The sequence below is a fragment of the Nelumbo nucifera genome, chromosome 7 (assembly GCF_055504915.1).
Source record: "Nelumbo nucifera cultivar China Antique chromosome 7, China Antique-T2T, whole genome shotgun sequence".
Classification (NCBI taxonomy): Eukaryota; Viridiplantae; Streptophyta; class Magnoliopsida; order Proteales; family Nelumbonaceae; genus Nelumbo; species Nelumbo nucifera.
Window position 1 is genome coordinate 6,187,589 of NC_142655.1, and position 15,451 is coordinate 6,203,039.

Consider the following 15,451-nt stretch of genomic DNA (forward strand, 5'->3'; position numbering starts at 1 on the left):
GGTTTTGGCCAAAAAAGCGGTTACAGAACTGGTTACCTGACCAATTCTCTTTCTCCGGTCCGACCGTCTAGTCTGGTCCGGTTTTCAAAGCCATGTAAGTAAATAAAGGGAAATTGTTTAAAACTCACTATAAGTTTTCAGCATTTCTGTTAAACTCACTACAACTTTTCAAAATGTCTAAAATTCACCATGTCGTTAACTTGATGTTAAATAGACTAACGTGTGTTAATATATTACCATTTTAACCTTCATAGAAAAATATAAAATATATATAAAATAAATTAACGGGTGTTAATATATTACCATTTTAATATTTAGACATGAAAAAAGGAAAAAGTTCAAAAAATATTTTCAAATATAAAATATACAAAAACATAGAAATTACAAAAAAATATAAAAAGTTATTTTCAAATTATAGAAACTATAGAAATTGAAAAGCAAAATCAGAAAATAAAAATTGTAGAAAAAACACCAAAAATTATAGAAAAACACAGAAATTGCAAGTAAATAACAAAAATACAGGAAAAATTTATAGATTGTAGAAAATAGAAAAATGTAAAAAACAGAAATTATAAAAAATATTGGAAATTATAACAAAACACTAAAAATGCAAAAAAAAAGCCAAGAAAATTGAAAACTGAAAAAGACCATTTTTCCTCTAACTCACCGGTCAAGGGTAGTTTGGTCATGAAAATTTTCATTTATACTGACATGGACACCTCCGTTAAGAAGCATTAACGTGCACTAAAGAAATGTGAGTTTTGGAAAATAAAAACTTACTTATATAGTGAGTTTTAGACATTTTGTGAAGTAGAAATGTTAAAATCTCATGATGAGCTTTAGACAATTTCCCGTAAATAAATAATAAATAGTATCTAATTCTAATAACAAATAAATCAATTTCATTTATCCCAATAAAACATAAATATCCAAAAAAATTATGAGATGGCCAAATCAATGCTTGAGAAAAGCTAAAATTTTGTGAAACTGAATCGTTATCATCATCTTACAACTTTAAAAATCAAAGAATTGCCATTATTACACATGATATTTCCTAAAAAGGCGTTTCCAAATTATGCACCCTTCGTTTGGTTGGACAAGTCCGAAAAGTGATTTTTACAAAAAGGAACCTCGTTTGTGTTATGTTTATGCTTTGGTCAAAATTACTTCGAGGAAAGCAATTTTCTTTCTAAAAATAACAAGGATTTTCTCATCCTCCAAACGTTCACCAGGCATTTTGTGAAACATGGTTTCACGTACTTCCATGAAGAACAAACAAATAAATTTAACCAACGTTTCATTTGCCAAAATGATTTTGAAAACAGCCTTCTTTTACGAAAACGAGGAAGCACGCTCTCTGGTACGTATATGCAAGCCCCTCTCGCAGGTCCGGTCGCTCGTTGGTGGAAAACCGCTTTCTCCAAAACTGCCATTTGTCGGACAAAACAGCCTTCAACCAAAACCGCTTCTCCCTCGCTTTAAAAATCAAAAAAGCTGTTTTTTTCCTTCTTTCCTCTTTTCAAGAGAAGAACAAGACGAAGAGGTAGAAGGACAATGTCGAGCACACGGAGACCGAAATGGCATCCTCCGCCGCCTCCTAGCCCTAGAATCCTCCACCTACCCAGAAGAACTCGCCGGAGAGCTACCACCAGACAACTCAAAGGAAAATCGATCAGCATTAAGGAATCGGATTCTCGCCTTAACAAGTATGGAACACTTGAAAATCTGCTTGATCAAGAGCGAACTTTCTATCCCACTGTTCCTGTTGTTATCTTGAACACTGGAGATCGTGAGACGAGAGAAAGAGTTGATGACTTCGAGTATACAGAGAGGATGGATAACCGGAGATGCAGTAGGGACTTCGAAGACGAGAAGTGGAAGTTACAGGCAGAGATTCTTCGAGCAGAGTGTAATTTTCTGAGAATGGAAAGAGAGGTTGCGATGAAGAAGCTGGAGAAGAATCGCGTTCAGATGGAGCATACTCTTCGATCTGCAGTAGAATCATTGATCTCTGTTCGTCATTTTTTTTTTCATTATTGTTTGGATCTCGTTGTTTAAATCTTGCGCTTATTTTCTTTCTCGATTGAATCCATTTCCAATGTTCTTGATTGGCTTCTTTCTTTCACAGGGGAAAAAGAAGATGTATGAAGGAAAAAGCGTCGGTGTTATGTTGGAAGAGGAAATCAAAGATCTGAAGGAGAAACTGGAAGAGCTCCAGAGAAGCTCGTGCATTAAGGATTTCGAGTTCCGCAAGTGTACTAACTTCGATAAGCAAACAGCAGTTCTTCAAAGACGATTAGAAAAACTAGACGGAATATCGGAGGAAGAATGCGTGAAGGAGATTCGAGAAATGGCAGAAGCCAGTTTGACGATCAGTAAGAATTATAGGATCGAGGAGTGCTTCGTTTCAGATAGAAAGTCTCGGTTCGCAGACGTAAGATTCATTACTGATTCTAAACAGCTTCCTTCGTCTTACTTTGTTTTTCTTTTCGCTTGTCCTTCTACATTAATTGATTATTCTTCTGTTCATTTCCGTTTGCAATGCTTCATGTAAGCAGCTTTTTCTTCTTACTGTACTCTGTGGTCGATCTCCATTAATGGTAAATACCTGATTTGAATTAATTTATTTGTTTTGATAAGAAAGAATTCCTTGCAGGTGGAGAATCTGAGGAGGAAGATGGAAGTATTGTCGAAGGGGATGCTGGAGAGGATGGAGGAGGAGTACAGGTCGATTCTCTCGACAACCACAACCGCAACTGCGAGTGCTAGTAGCTCGGCTGCCAGCTCTGCTTCTACTTCCAGGCGCATCGAATTTCCTGATTCGTCTTCTTCTTCTTCTTCCATTACGCGACAACAGTTTCCTCAGGCATGTTGATTGTGGTGTGGAGAGTTCTTTCCCTTTATTTTTTTTAATTAAATAAAAGAAAATGAATTTGAACTTCGGGGCTTGGGCGGTTAAGGCTAGCATGCGCCTGATGTGATTCAGAAAGGAATGGCCGTACGCCACGTGGATACTCAACTCCCTCTCGGAACTTAGAAGAATCACGCGAAATGTCAGGCCGGTAGGACCCATTTGTACCGTTGATGGTTCTCATGGATGGTAATTGTTGTCTATAGTTCATCGTGCACGTCCGTTAAGTGACAAACACAGCATACGCCAACGACTTCGGGAAATCAAAAAGGAAACGTGTAGGAGTTCGGGATTTGTCGTGGCCTTTTAGCTGGACTGTCGTGTTGAGAAGGGGTAGTTTAGTCCACATGCTGAAATAGTGCGGGTGTTTTGGGAATTGTGTAGGGACTGTTGCCATGTAGTTTGACGGAAATACCCTTTCCATCACGGCCTAATGTTAAGGGTAGCTGAGTATTTAAGTGAGATTGCTGGGTGAAAGTTGCTGCACGGCACTCTCGAGTCTCTAGTTGATATGGTGAATCCGTTATTTCAGTAGAGTCAATTCAAATTTAAATGATTAAGATACCTACTTGACACGTGGAAAATTATAGGGTTAGTAGTTCTAGGCAGCTGTAGAATGCAGTCCTCTCTAATTGCTGGCAATTTATTCATCTCGACATCGTTAGTGGTTTAGTCACTGTGAATTTTGTTTCCTATAGGAGACGATGTTTGGAGAGGAGAAGGGGTGTACCGGGCGTTGCCGAGCAATCGTTCGGAAGATAGTGGAGCAAGTCAGGGCCGAGACAGAGCAATGGTCTGAGATGCAAGAGATGCTGGGACAAGTTAGGGAAGAGATGGAGGAGCTTCGGGCTTCTCGGGATTTTTGGGAAGATCGAGCATTGTCTTCTGATGAACGCATTCATTCCCTCCAATCCGCTGTAAGCTCTCTGCCTCCTCCCCCTCCCCTGACATTTCATTTAATTTGGTAAGAGTAAAACTAATTGGGTTATTGATTCGTTCATTATTAATGTTGTTAGGTGCACGAGTGGAGACATAAGGCTAAGTCCGCCGAGACAAAGGTGGCAGAGCTACAGAAACAGATATGCGATCTCAGTGCTGAGCTCGAAAGATTAAAGACTGAACAGAAGGTGGAGCCACCTAAGATCAAAGGTTTACCGCCATTGCCTCTGTTGATACAGATGGAGAGGGAGAGGGAGAGAGAGAGGGGGAGAGAGAGAGAGAGGGAGAAGGAGAGGGAGAGGGAAAAGGAGAAGGAGAAGCGAGTGTTGATATGCCGATTGAAGGAGAATCATCAGAATGGCTGCAATGTCAATAAGCAGAACGAAGGCCTGGATGAAATCCAACGAAGAGGGAGAGTTTGCAGTGGTGGGTTTATTGCTGCAAAGCGGCCTCCTCTTCGAGATATAGGGAATTCTTCACCCGTTTTGAGGCAAAATAGTAAAGCAGTGTTTCCTTTGTATTCCCCCGAATCTTTGCCTTCAGAGAAAGACTTTGAACTGCTAAGGATTAAAGAGTAGGAAACATGCTGCTAGCATGCTGGCTAGCCTATAATCTCTTTTAAGCAAAGAGAATTTGTTTTTTTTTTTTTTTTTCTTTCTTTTTTTCTTTTGTTGTTTTTTGAAGTCGTATTAAATGTAATATCTCTTTTGATGAAGAATCCGCGTAGAATTCAACCATTCAAGAGAAGACTATACTTGCGCTCACACCATTTATAAACTTACTACTAACTTATTATTTTTTCCAGTTCCAGGGCAGATTCTTGTAAGAGTAGAATGTGTTTGGTACCATGTGTTTTAAGCTGAAGTGTTTGAGCTTGAACCATGGTGTTTCAAGCTCCATCGGGAGCAGAGACGAAGAGATGTTTTGACATAAAACTTGAAGTATAACATTTTTTATTGGGAAAATTTTTGATCAGTACTCTACACTTTGGTCTCCCAGCTTTAAAATGCTACCCGCCGTTAACCACCTGTTAAGTGGCATGTGAAAACACACAAATACCCTTTAAGTGTCATTTAATTTTCTTTATTAATCATCTGCTAAAATTAGAACCAACTATTAAAATTTTCATCACTGCTATAACACTTTTGTCTTTTTTCCCCTTTAAATATTCCCTCATCTTCGGGCCAAAACCAAAGCAATTTATGGGAGAAAAATTTTCCTTTAACTATTGTAATTATCTTATCCGGAAAATGGAAAAAGAGAAAAGTCTCTGACCACCATCACTGATCTCTCTCTCTCAAGTATAAGACAAAGCTTTCAGTTCTTCTCCTCTCTTTTACCTGTAGAAATAAAATATTACTGTATCAAGTTAAAAAAATAAAAGTAAGTTGTATAAAACTTGGAATTTTCTGTTTTTGACAACAACTTGCAAGACTTTGTGAGAAAAGCAAAGTCGTTCCAAGTGTTTGTGACAGAGATCTAGGGCCCTGTTGCAAGGGTTTTGGTGTTTGTGACATAGAGCTTAGGCTCTGTTTCATCTTCTTGATCAGGAAGAAGATGAATAGTGTGTTTTATTTTCAAAGATAATTTTAGCATTTTCAAAAGTCTTAAATCTCACATAAGGTCACGTGATATACATAACTGACGATTTATTAACGGCATGTACTAAATTATCGTGTTTTAAAAATTTGAATACTGAATTATCACATTTTAAAATTTGGGACCAAATTGTTACTCAAACCAAAATACATGATCGAAAATTTTCACTATTTTATTATTATTTCAAACAAGTAAACTCCATAGAGTGCCAAAGAGGACACTATGTGCAAAACCCAATGCAAGCTTTGTTGTTTCGGTTCCAAGTTGAATCCACGAAGTTTTTTTGAAGTTAAAAGTCAAATGGCCTATGTGGTGCTGTGAGCCTGTGACAATGTTTTAAACCTTGATGGACGCTTCTAAACAAGCTCTTGGTTGGTCCGCCAGTTATGTTTGGCCGTCTGCTGACTATGTACATAGCTCCGGGCTAAGGCATTCTGCCCAAAGCCCTATATGTTCTCATTCCATAAAGGTATAAAAAAACTCAGTTGAGCCAGCCGTATTTGCATACGGTGGCTGGTAGGTAAAGCTGCAGTAGTCCTACCCTATTCATTCTTAATTGGGCAAGTCGGTTCAGGGTCGAGGCTGAACACATCACACTGAGTCATGGATCGAATTCGGTAATACTATCTCAATTAATTGGATTCGGTTTACGGTTCGGATTAACCCAAACCTGCACCAACCCCAACCCGTTTGACATCCTTAGTAGTAGGGGTATAAGTAGGCCGGGTTGGGCTGCGTCAAAGAATTAGGCTTAAGCCTCAAACCGAGATTGAACCCAACGTCAAGTCCAATCTGTCTAAACTGGGCTCAGACCATATAGAATTTGATACATTTGAGTCGGGCTTGGGCCCAGGCCAGGCTTGCTTTGGTCAATCAGGTCACATAAAATTTGGCAAATTTATTGTGTATATGCATGTTTGGAATTGAACTTGCATCCTTACCAGGATCAGGAAATGTAAATTTTATTAAATACCTACTAACTGAGTTTGGAATTGGATGCAATATAGGATCTAAATTTTGTTGACCTAGATGATGTTAATCAGAGTGCGAATGTTGGGTAGTCGGGTACCCATTGCTCATCCTCACTGCAAATGCAGGACATATAGGGGTGATCATTTGCCGAGCTTAGCAGTTATTGGTAAGGGGACGGGCCCTGCCCAACCCACAAAGCCCGCATATTTTGGTCTACTATTGGGTGGATACAAGCCTGGGCCGAAAATTTGTGGGCTGGGCAGGGCTTTAGTTCCAGGTTAGGAATGGCAACAGGGCAGGTTCCTGTGAAAATCCCCATTTTTGTCTCCGTTCTCATCCTCGCTAATGGAGACAAGGTTATCCCCATTCCCGTTCCCACAAGGATTCTCATTCTTCATGATTTTTTATAATGTTAATAATTTTATTTGTGTTCTATTTTAATTAAAAAAATAAAAATAAAATAATTAAAATTTACAATCATATTAGAAAAGATTCAAACATATTTAACCATATTTTTAAAAATATTAATATATAGATGTATGTGTACATATATATAGTGGGGATCCCACGGGACAAGGATCAGGGTCTCTGCGGGGTGGGGAGTACTCTCCCTGTCCCCGCCCCATTCCCACTAACGGGGATGAAAATTTTTCCATCCCCATCTCTGCCCTATTCGGGGTGGATTTCCGCAAAAATAAAAAAAAATGAGAAAAATTACCATTCCTATTCCATTCCAGGTGAAAACAAACACCCCGCCAAGGATATATGCATAATATTGAATCAATTGTCGGAGTGTAACCCTGAACTGTGGGCCTCCATTAATTGGGATGCGATGCTTTAAGAGTCCGAATCTACTGTTCACACCAACCTCACAACATGTTTTAACCCCCACATCTGTAATATCTCTATATTTGTATATCATTATTTATGTGGAGATGCTTCCAATAGTGGGATATGCTATGAAAACGGTGTGAGGTTCACTCTGAGGATGCAAATCCCAATTCATGCTTAAGTACTTAATACTTTAATAGCATTTTGATCCGTGAAATCAATCCATTAAACCAAAATTTCATCGTTAACATCCTCTTTAACACTCCTCTTATGAGTATGCTGTTGTATGATCAACACAGAGGCCTTGTGTGAAAAGTCATTAGAGGAGAGCATATCCCCGATGGGGCCCAACTCTGGAAACTGCTGCCACTTATCAATCCCTACCGTCAAAATGGAATTTACCCCGCCCCCACGCCCCACAATGAAGAGCTCGTAGGACGTCTTCATTCGTCGTAACCTATAAACCATCTCGGCCGAATTTACTACGTACCTCTCCTCGTACCCAACCTGGCCTGTGGCTACACGCCTCTCGTAAAACTGGGCAAAATATTCATTGTCCAGCTTCATCTCCTCTTCCATCTCTTCCATCTCTCTGAAGGATTCAGAGAAACGCAAGCTGCTACCCCGGATCGAGCCTGTCTGATCTTTGGAGTCGTGTAGGAATCTAATGACGGTGAGGTTGACTCCAGGGTGTAGTGACACACGACTGGCGTAGGCTAATGCTTCCCAATCATCTCTGCCTCCGATGAAGATTACGGCAACGTTGAGGGATGGATGCGAACCCGAATCCTTGATGTTTTTCATTTGGAGTCCCTTGTCGACGAGTATTCCCACAGAGCATGGGGCGTGTCGTAGAACCTGTTGGACATCAAATCGTACATCGGTCCGTTAGCTGGTAAGTTAGTGTACTCTGTAAACTATCAATCGAGACTGGTCTGGAAGAGTCCGGATCTGCTCCAGAGCGCGCCTCACACCGACCTCAAGCATATTCTGGATGTACATCGAAAATATCTGTCATATTTATATTTATTATTCATATGAAGATATTTCCAATTCAAACTGGGATGTGACTGTAAGGTTAGTGTGAGGCGTGCTTTGAAGAACAGATTCCAATTTAGTCTGAGTCTCCGGACAACCGGAGGCTTATAGAATTGTCAATGAGTGAGAACAGATTAGCTGTAGGGTTGGTCTGACACAAAAACACTTGATTATGATTGTCATCTATAATTACCTATATAATATGACAAATTAGAAATTCATTTTTTATGATATAACCTAATGACAATCAATAATAAACTGTTTATATGTTGATTAATCAAGTTTTTTTTTTTAATACTGTCTGGAATTTATACGTTTAACAATAAAATGTACCAAAACTTACAAGAAAAAATTCATGAAACCTTCATATATTAAGAATTACATAATCGGTTTGGAATGGCAAAAACTAGTTAAAATCCAATCATAACCGAGATTCAAAACCTAGAACTAGAAGCAGTATAATCAGCTCGGTTTGATTCTATCGGGTAGACCCAACCCATTGAGTTCTACGTGGCATGACAAACTACAACTCCCAATTAACATTGTATGTGACGTAAGTCTTATATAGGGGTGCAAGCCAATTGGGTTAGGTCGGGTTTTACCTCAATCCATATCCAATTCTAAGAATTGGGCCTAAAGCTCAAGTTTGAATTAAGCCTAAGGTAAGCTCAAACTATCCAATCCGAATCCAATCCATACTAAAATTTGATGTGTTCAAATTAGGTCCGAGTTTGAATTGGGTTCAGTTTGGTTAATCAAGCCACACTACAAATATATGTATATATATATATATATATATATATATATATATATATCTGTGTGTGTGTTTATGTGTGTATATATGTATTGTCTATTAAAAAATATGCATGTATACATGCAAATATGTGGCTATCTATACATATATAAGGTTAGGCCTAAGCCCAACTTAAAAAAAAATAAAAAGCCCAAACTTTTAAGCCCAGGCCCAGCTTGAATATAAAAAATCCAAGTCTAACCCATGTAAAATTGCAGATTGGGTTGGTCAAGGCTTGGGTTGGGCTGCCCAAGTTGCACCCCTAGGCTTATATGCCTCAATTACTGCCCATAGTACCATAGTAGTAGGATTACAAAGACTGGTGTAAGTCAAGCAAGTTAGGCAGAGTTTAAGTTCAATTGTAACCAGCCCTAAGAATTGTGCCTAAAATTTGACATTAGTTTATATGTTTATGCATGTGTATAAAAATATAAATGTATGCAAATATGTATTCATATATGGATGTATGTATTTGTGTATAGTTAAGCTGTTTTTGGATTGAAAAACTTGAAATAAGGTTGGGCAAAGTTCAGGCTATCTACGAGTTAGGTCCAAGTGCATCACGAGGACCAAAAAATCTAAGCCCAGCCTGTATAAAATTACAGATTGGGTTGATTCGGACTCGGGTTGAACCCCCAAATTGCACCCCTAATGAAGAAAGCTCACAACAATTAAGGTGCCATTCGGCAAGTCTTTTAGAAAGATCTTTTATCAGCCCATGCAATCAAAAGATGTATTGAATTTTTGGGGTCTTATCTTTAGACTCAATTTAAAAATATAGTACAAATACAAATATATACAGTACAAATACATACAAAATAATATAATCATTCCAAACTGAGCCAAAGACAAAGTCCGTTTAGCAAGTTCCTTGGTATATTGGACTTTTAAAAGCTTTCCTAAATTTGACATTTTTGGTATTTTTTATCTTTCCACACATGCTCTTATGATTTTACCAGTTTTTGATTATCAAATGGAAAAGACCAATTTTCAGTCTTCTGAGTTTGCTAATACCCATAAGAGTGCCTTGGTATATTGGACTTTTAAAAGATTTCCTAAATTTGGCATTTTTGATATTTTTTATCTTTCCACACATGCTTTTATGATTTTACCCGTTTTTGATTATCAAATGGAAAAGACCAATTTTCGATCTTCTGAGAACCCATAAGACCGTGAAGAAAGACTTACCAAACACACCGCCAAGTAAAGAAATTGTAAATTATGGTGGGTGTGTTAGTATGATACAAAGTAAATAAGATTAAAGCATGATAAAAGAAAAGAAAAGAAAAGGATTAAATCATTAAAACAGGATTTGGAAAAGGGGTACCTTACGGTTAACATGCCTGTAGCCAGCGAGATTTTTCTCCACCCTCCCGTCGAGCTTTAGATTCTTGTGGAAGGGCAAGATGATGAAAGAAGCCACCACGTCCTCGGCTATGTTGCAGATGTCTCTGTGCATGTTATCGAATGTTGAGAGGGCGATTACCCGGTGGAGGTGGATCCCCTTACCACTCTTAGCCATGTATCTTTGCAATACATTTGCTATCTGCTCTCGCTGGTTCATGACTGCCTCATCGAACACAGTCACGGCGTCCGCATCCTTCCCGCCGCCGAGCGTCGCCGCGGTATGCGCATTGAGCTCGATCATTTCGGTGGCAAAAACAGTGGCTTTTGACTTCACCGCTCCACGAGAGACCTCCATGATGTTGATAGCACTGGCCACATTGTGAGGCCCGTGGAGGCACAGCAGCATACGTATTTCGCTCAGTGGATCTTGCCACTGAAGTGTCATGTGTTGGACCTGCGAACGCTTTCGTGCACGACTTACGATGAATGCCACCACCAGGGGGATGTAGACTATGGTCAGCACGGTTGCGAGTATAATCTGCATGAAGTTGCTAGCACAAATCGCTCCTACCTGCTTCCAGTCTTTCAATAAGGAACTTGCAGTTGCTTTTTTATTCATCATTATTCTAAGTAGAATGGTTGTTAATTGAACAAATCTTTTAGAAGAAATTGAGTGATTTGATTATCCTCTTAACATATTTCCCGATTGAATTGATGGTCCTTACACCCACCTCATAGTAAGGGTGTTAATGGACCTCCAGTCCAAAATCAATTTGAACGGATTGGACGGACCAACAACACATTGAATTGGACCAATCCAGTCCAAAATATTTATTAGATTGGATTGGGCCTGGTCCGTCTATAATAAATTTATATTGGATTGGATTGGATTTAAATAATATCTGGTCCATTGATATAAGATAAGAATATAGGTGTCAATGGATCAAGTTTGGATTAAAACCAATCTAATCAAAACGAATTTGAACAAATTGGATGGTCCAGACATTGAATTGGACCGGTCCATAATATTCATTGGATTGGATTGGATCTGGTCCATTTATAATGGACTCGCATTGGACTGGATCCGATTGGACCAAATCCAATCCAATTGACATCCCTACCTCATAGCACTTATGGTCATGCACTTAGCAATATTTCTTCACGAATGAAAACATATAAGTATTTTCAAAAAAAAAAAGAAAACATATAAGTATGGAAGATATTCATGATGTGTGGCTACAGTGTGTTCTTAGGAAGAAATCCAAACTCCCTGCTGCCTCCAGGGTTGGGGTGTTAATTCAAGGGGTGGTTGATGGGCTACCCTGTTTGTGTACAGCTAAGGGTGTTCATTATACGATTCAAACCGAAAAACCAAATTTAACCAAACTGAATTTGCGGTTTGGTTTGGTTCAGTTTTGTGAATTTAGAAAATACGGTTTATGGTTTGGTTTATTAAATTTTATGAACCAAGCCAAACCATAAACCATAAACCGTATTAATATAAACATATAAATATATATCAAATAATATAATTTAATATATTAATATTAATTTTTAATTTTTAATTATGACTTTCTCTCTCCTCTTCTCGATACCTAGCCAACTTACCTTTTGTCCGCTGCCGCTGGTTTAGTGTTATCGGTCATACCTTCATCGTCCGACTTTGCGGTAAATGCTCTCTCTCTCTCTTATTCTCATTACCTGATACAATGAAACCCTAACCGTTCTCGCCAACCCACCATTTTCACCAGCTCACCGCCGACCACTCCACCACTATCGCTACTCCCGTCTCCCTCTCATGATGTCATCTCTCTTCCAACCTTAACAAAACGCCCTGACCAAGGAGGCCAGGAAATCGTCTTCCTCTGTTCTACCGATGAACCCTATCCGCCCTAGTCCGGCGACTCCAGCCGGCTGCTGCAATCTTTTTATTATCTTCTCATCTCATCTCCTCTTTAGTCTATTCTCTATTATTTGAAAAAGAAAAAGCCTAATGGCCTACCCCCTTTCTCTCTTCTCTGATTGGTGACGATGGGTCAGGTCTATCCAACAAATGGACCCAATTAAAATGATTACATGGGTTTTAGTTCCTAGTTTTGTCTCAATTAGTCAATCATATTTTGTTTGGGATAGGAATTTTCTTCTCCAAAGTGATTATGGTGGTGTTTGGGATTGATGCTGATTTCTCATAAATCGATGCCACATCAGAGTCACATCAGTGATTATAAAATTGTTGATTATTTTACTATTTGGTTGGCTGATTTCTAAGAACTCGGCTACTTAGCTAGAAATCAAAATCAGTTGGAAATCAATTATTAAAATCAGGCTTGCAAGAGATGGGGATTTCTCTTTCTAGGTTGATTTTGATTATTTTTGGATGACATGACATAATGGACAAGGAGAGTTCCCATAAATACAAAAATCATGGTGATAATCAATATCAAACAAATCCATAACTGATTTATGAGAGATCAATTTCTCTGATTTTTGAGAAATCAATTATCTCAGAAATCAGAGATTTTTAAAAATTCTCATAACAGAACTCAACACCCACCCCGAGCATCTCCTATTTAACCAATAAAATATAAAGGTTTCTTGTTTTTCTTGTAATTTGTTATTATTAAAATTTTGATTAAAAACACTAGTTTGAAATTTATAATTATTTATGATATACCAATTTGGAACTTATTTTTTGATAGTATATAGTTTTGGGTCTCTTCTAGTACTATCAAAAATAAGTTCTAAATTGTTTTAAGTATAGATATCAAAGTATAATGTAAAACCCAATTATTCTCTTTAGGCCGTGTTTGGTTGCAGTGCAATTTTATTTGTACTAATACAAATGAGTGCAAATAAAAAAAATGCAAATTCTTTTTTGACTTTGTTTTATGTTTTACTTTATTCTGCTTCATGTCATAATTTACTTCATTTTTACTGCAATCAAACAAAATAAATTAAAATTTGAAACACAAATAGATCAGAATTTTGAATTTACACTCAAATCATTTGCACTGCCATAGTTTTGCATCAATACAAATTTATTTGCATTTGGTTTCAGTTCTAAGTCTATTTTATAGAACTGATTGGCTTATTAGTTAGATTCTCAAGTTGAACCTCGTTATCTTCAATTTAGAAATATTAAGAAGAGGATCTTGGGGGGGAGCTGGACTTACTTCATAGGCCATCATAGAACAGTAGATATGAAAATGCCCTTTGATGTTCAGAAGCAACCCCAGTGCGATTGACTCCGACCAATTATACCCTAATATCTTGCCGGAAACCACCGTTCCGGAGACTTTTCCTACAGTCGCAATTAGGAAGATGAGAATTAGATCGGACCATGTACGCAGATCGTTGGCCTTAAAATGTTTGAGATTAGCTTGCATTCCCACCCAAAAGAAGTAGATCGGATAAAAGAGCACTCCCAAGAAGTAGTTCAGCTTGCCGGTCATCATCTTGGATAATCTCCCCGCTCTCGGAATTATCAGGCCCGTCACGAAGGAGTTAATGATGGGACTAACTGCAGCAAGTGGACCAAAGCAGCAGACTATTACAATTACAGTGATTGCAAGCACCAAGTGAGTGGCTTTCATGGCCTTCCCCTCTGGGTTATTGTCGTTGATCCATCTTACGAAGCGGGGCAACGTTTTCACCATAAGAAAAATCTGGATGATCATTGCAAATACGAGGAACAGAAAATCCGAAAAATAGACTCCCATCTGGCTTGTCGGATAGATAATGAGACCAAAGGAAATAAGGATCAAGGAGACCATGTCTGTGTGCATTCCTGCACCAACCGCAAGCCGTCCAATTTCCGACTTTCCAATCTTGAGCTCGGTTATCAGTCGCGTCAGGAGTGGGGAAGCTGTACCGGAGAGGGCGACCGCAAGGGTTATGATGAATTTGATCATGATTGGCTCCTTTGCTAGACTGAGCAATGGAGCCACCAAGCAAGCAACGATGAAAGTTGAGAGCATTCCGCTGTAAGCTACCATGGCTTCGCGGGTTGGCCGACGAAACAGCACAGAAGGATCCATTTCCAGGCCTAAAACAAGCATGTAGCAAACCATGCCCAACTCGGAGATAGCGTGCAACGTCCGAGCAATCTTCAAGCGCATTATGATCCTACTCAGGCCCAAGTTGCCGTATAGCAACCCTACCTGTAACACAGAGATCGATGTTTAAAATAAAACTATGATAAAAACGGTGACAGAGAAAAATCTTCAATCTGATAAATACAATGAATTCATCCACTTGAATACTCGTGCCAATCCATCAAGCTGGAGCCCAAATGGTTTTTTTTTAATGATGTATATTTACCACTAAAATGATTTTAGATCATCACTATGAATCAAAAACTCATATATTTAAAATGGGTCTCCACTAACGAAATTCCACAAACAAATCACACAGGACTGATCAGATTGGATGCTTCCCCAATTGTGGTTTTCAGTCGTAAAGTTCTAAAATTGCATCCATGGTCTGCACAAATGCGTATTTCCTTGATCACCTATGAAATTTCACTGTTTAATCGATGGGTCATCTATTTACTATTCAAATTCATGAGATATACTTACGATGATTTCTGAGATGATGCGAGGTTGAGATATGTGCCTGGTGATGCCGTGTACAATACTGCATGAAACCAAAATAAAGAGGACTGCCACAAAGTATGAAATTACGAAGAAGTGAGCAGTCATGGCGGCGATTTCCTTTGGCAACCGAATGCAACCCTTGGGCGGAGATGGAGAAGCTCCAGCGTGTCCATCCATTGGGGCGGGGGGCAGAGGCGCCTCACCTTTGTTTGTCTCTTCCCTTTTCTTCCCCCCGATCTTCTCCCCGTAGTTTTGGCCGGGATGGGCCGGGCCGGGGAGATGGCCGGGGGGAGAGGGATTTATATGTAGAATGATTAACAATATCGGCCGGGGAAGGGTGGCAGAAGGACAGTGCCCTTCTCCCCCTTTAAATATATATATTTTTTTACTCTCCCTGTCTTTGGCCGGGGTAGACGTCCAAGAGAT

At 38.9% G+C, this 15,451-nt stretch overlaps 2 protein-coding genes across 3 annotated transcripts; one reads left to right on the forward strand and one right to left on the reverse strand.

Annotated features, from left to right (window-relative positions):
* Nucleotides 1–1,438: 1,438 nt before the first annotated feature.
* On the forward strand, nucleotides 1,439–4,602 carry LOC104597387 (myosin-like protein). 2 transcript variants are annotated; one of them, XM_010258880.3, is made up of 5 exons: nucleotides 1,439–1,995; nucleotides 2,129–2,434; nucleotides 2,657–2,866; nucleotides 3,610–3,828; nucleotides 3,928–4,602. In XM_010258880.3, the coding sequence occupies exons 1-5, from the start codon at nucleotides 1,555–1,557 to the stop codon at nucleotides 4,426–4,428; spliced, it is 1,677 nt and encodes a 558-aa protein (XP_010257182.1). In that variant the 5' UTR covers nucleotides 1,439–1,554; the 3' UTR covers nucleotides 4,429–4,602. The 2 variants fall into 2 exon arrangements, with proteins under 2 accessions (XP_010257182.1, XP_010257181.1); XM_010258879.3 differs by having other exon boundaries at nucleotides 1,442–2,013.
* A 2,852-nt stretch (nucleotides 4,603–7,454) lies between these two features.
* Nucleotides 7,455–15,451, reverse strand: LOC104597745 (cation/H(+) antiporter 28). The gene is made up of 4 exons (XM_010259474.2): nucleotides 15,008–15,451; nucleotides 13,604–14,590; nucleotides 10,411–11,001; nucleotides 7,455–8,110 (listed from the first exon to the last, which is right to left on the reverse strand). The coding sequence occupies exons 1-4, from the start codon at nucleotides 15,200–15,202 to the stop codon at nucleotides 7,478–7,480; spliced, it is 2,406 nt and encodes an 801-aa protein (XP_010257776.1). The 5' UTR covers nucleotides 15,203–15,451; the 3' UTR covers nucleotides 7,455–7,477.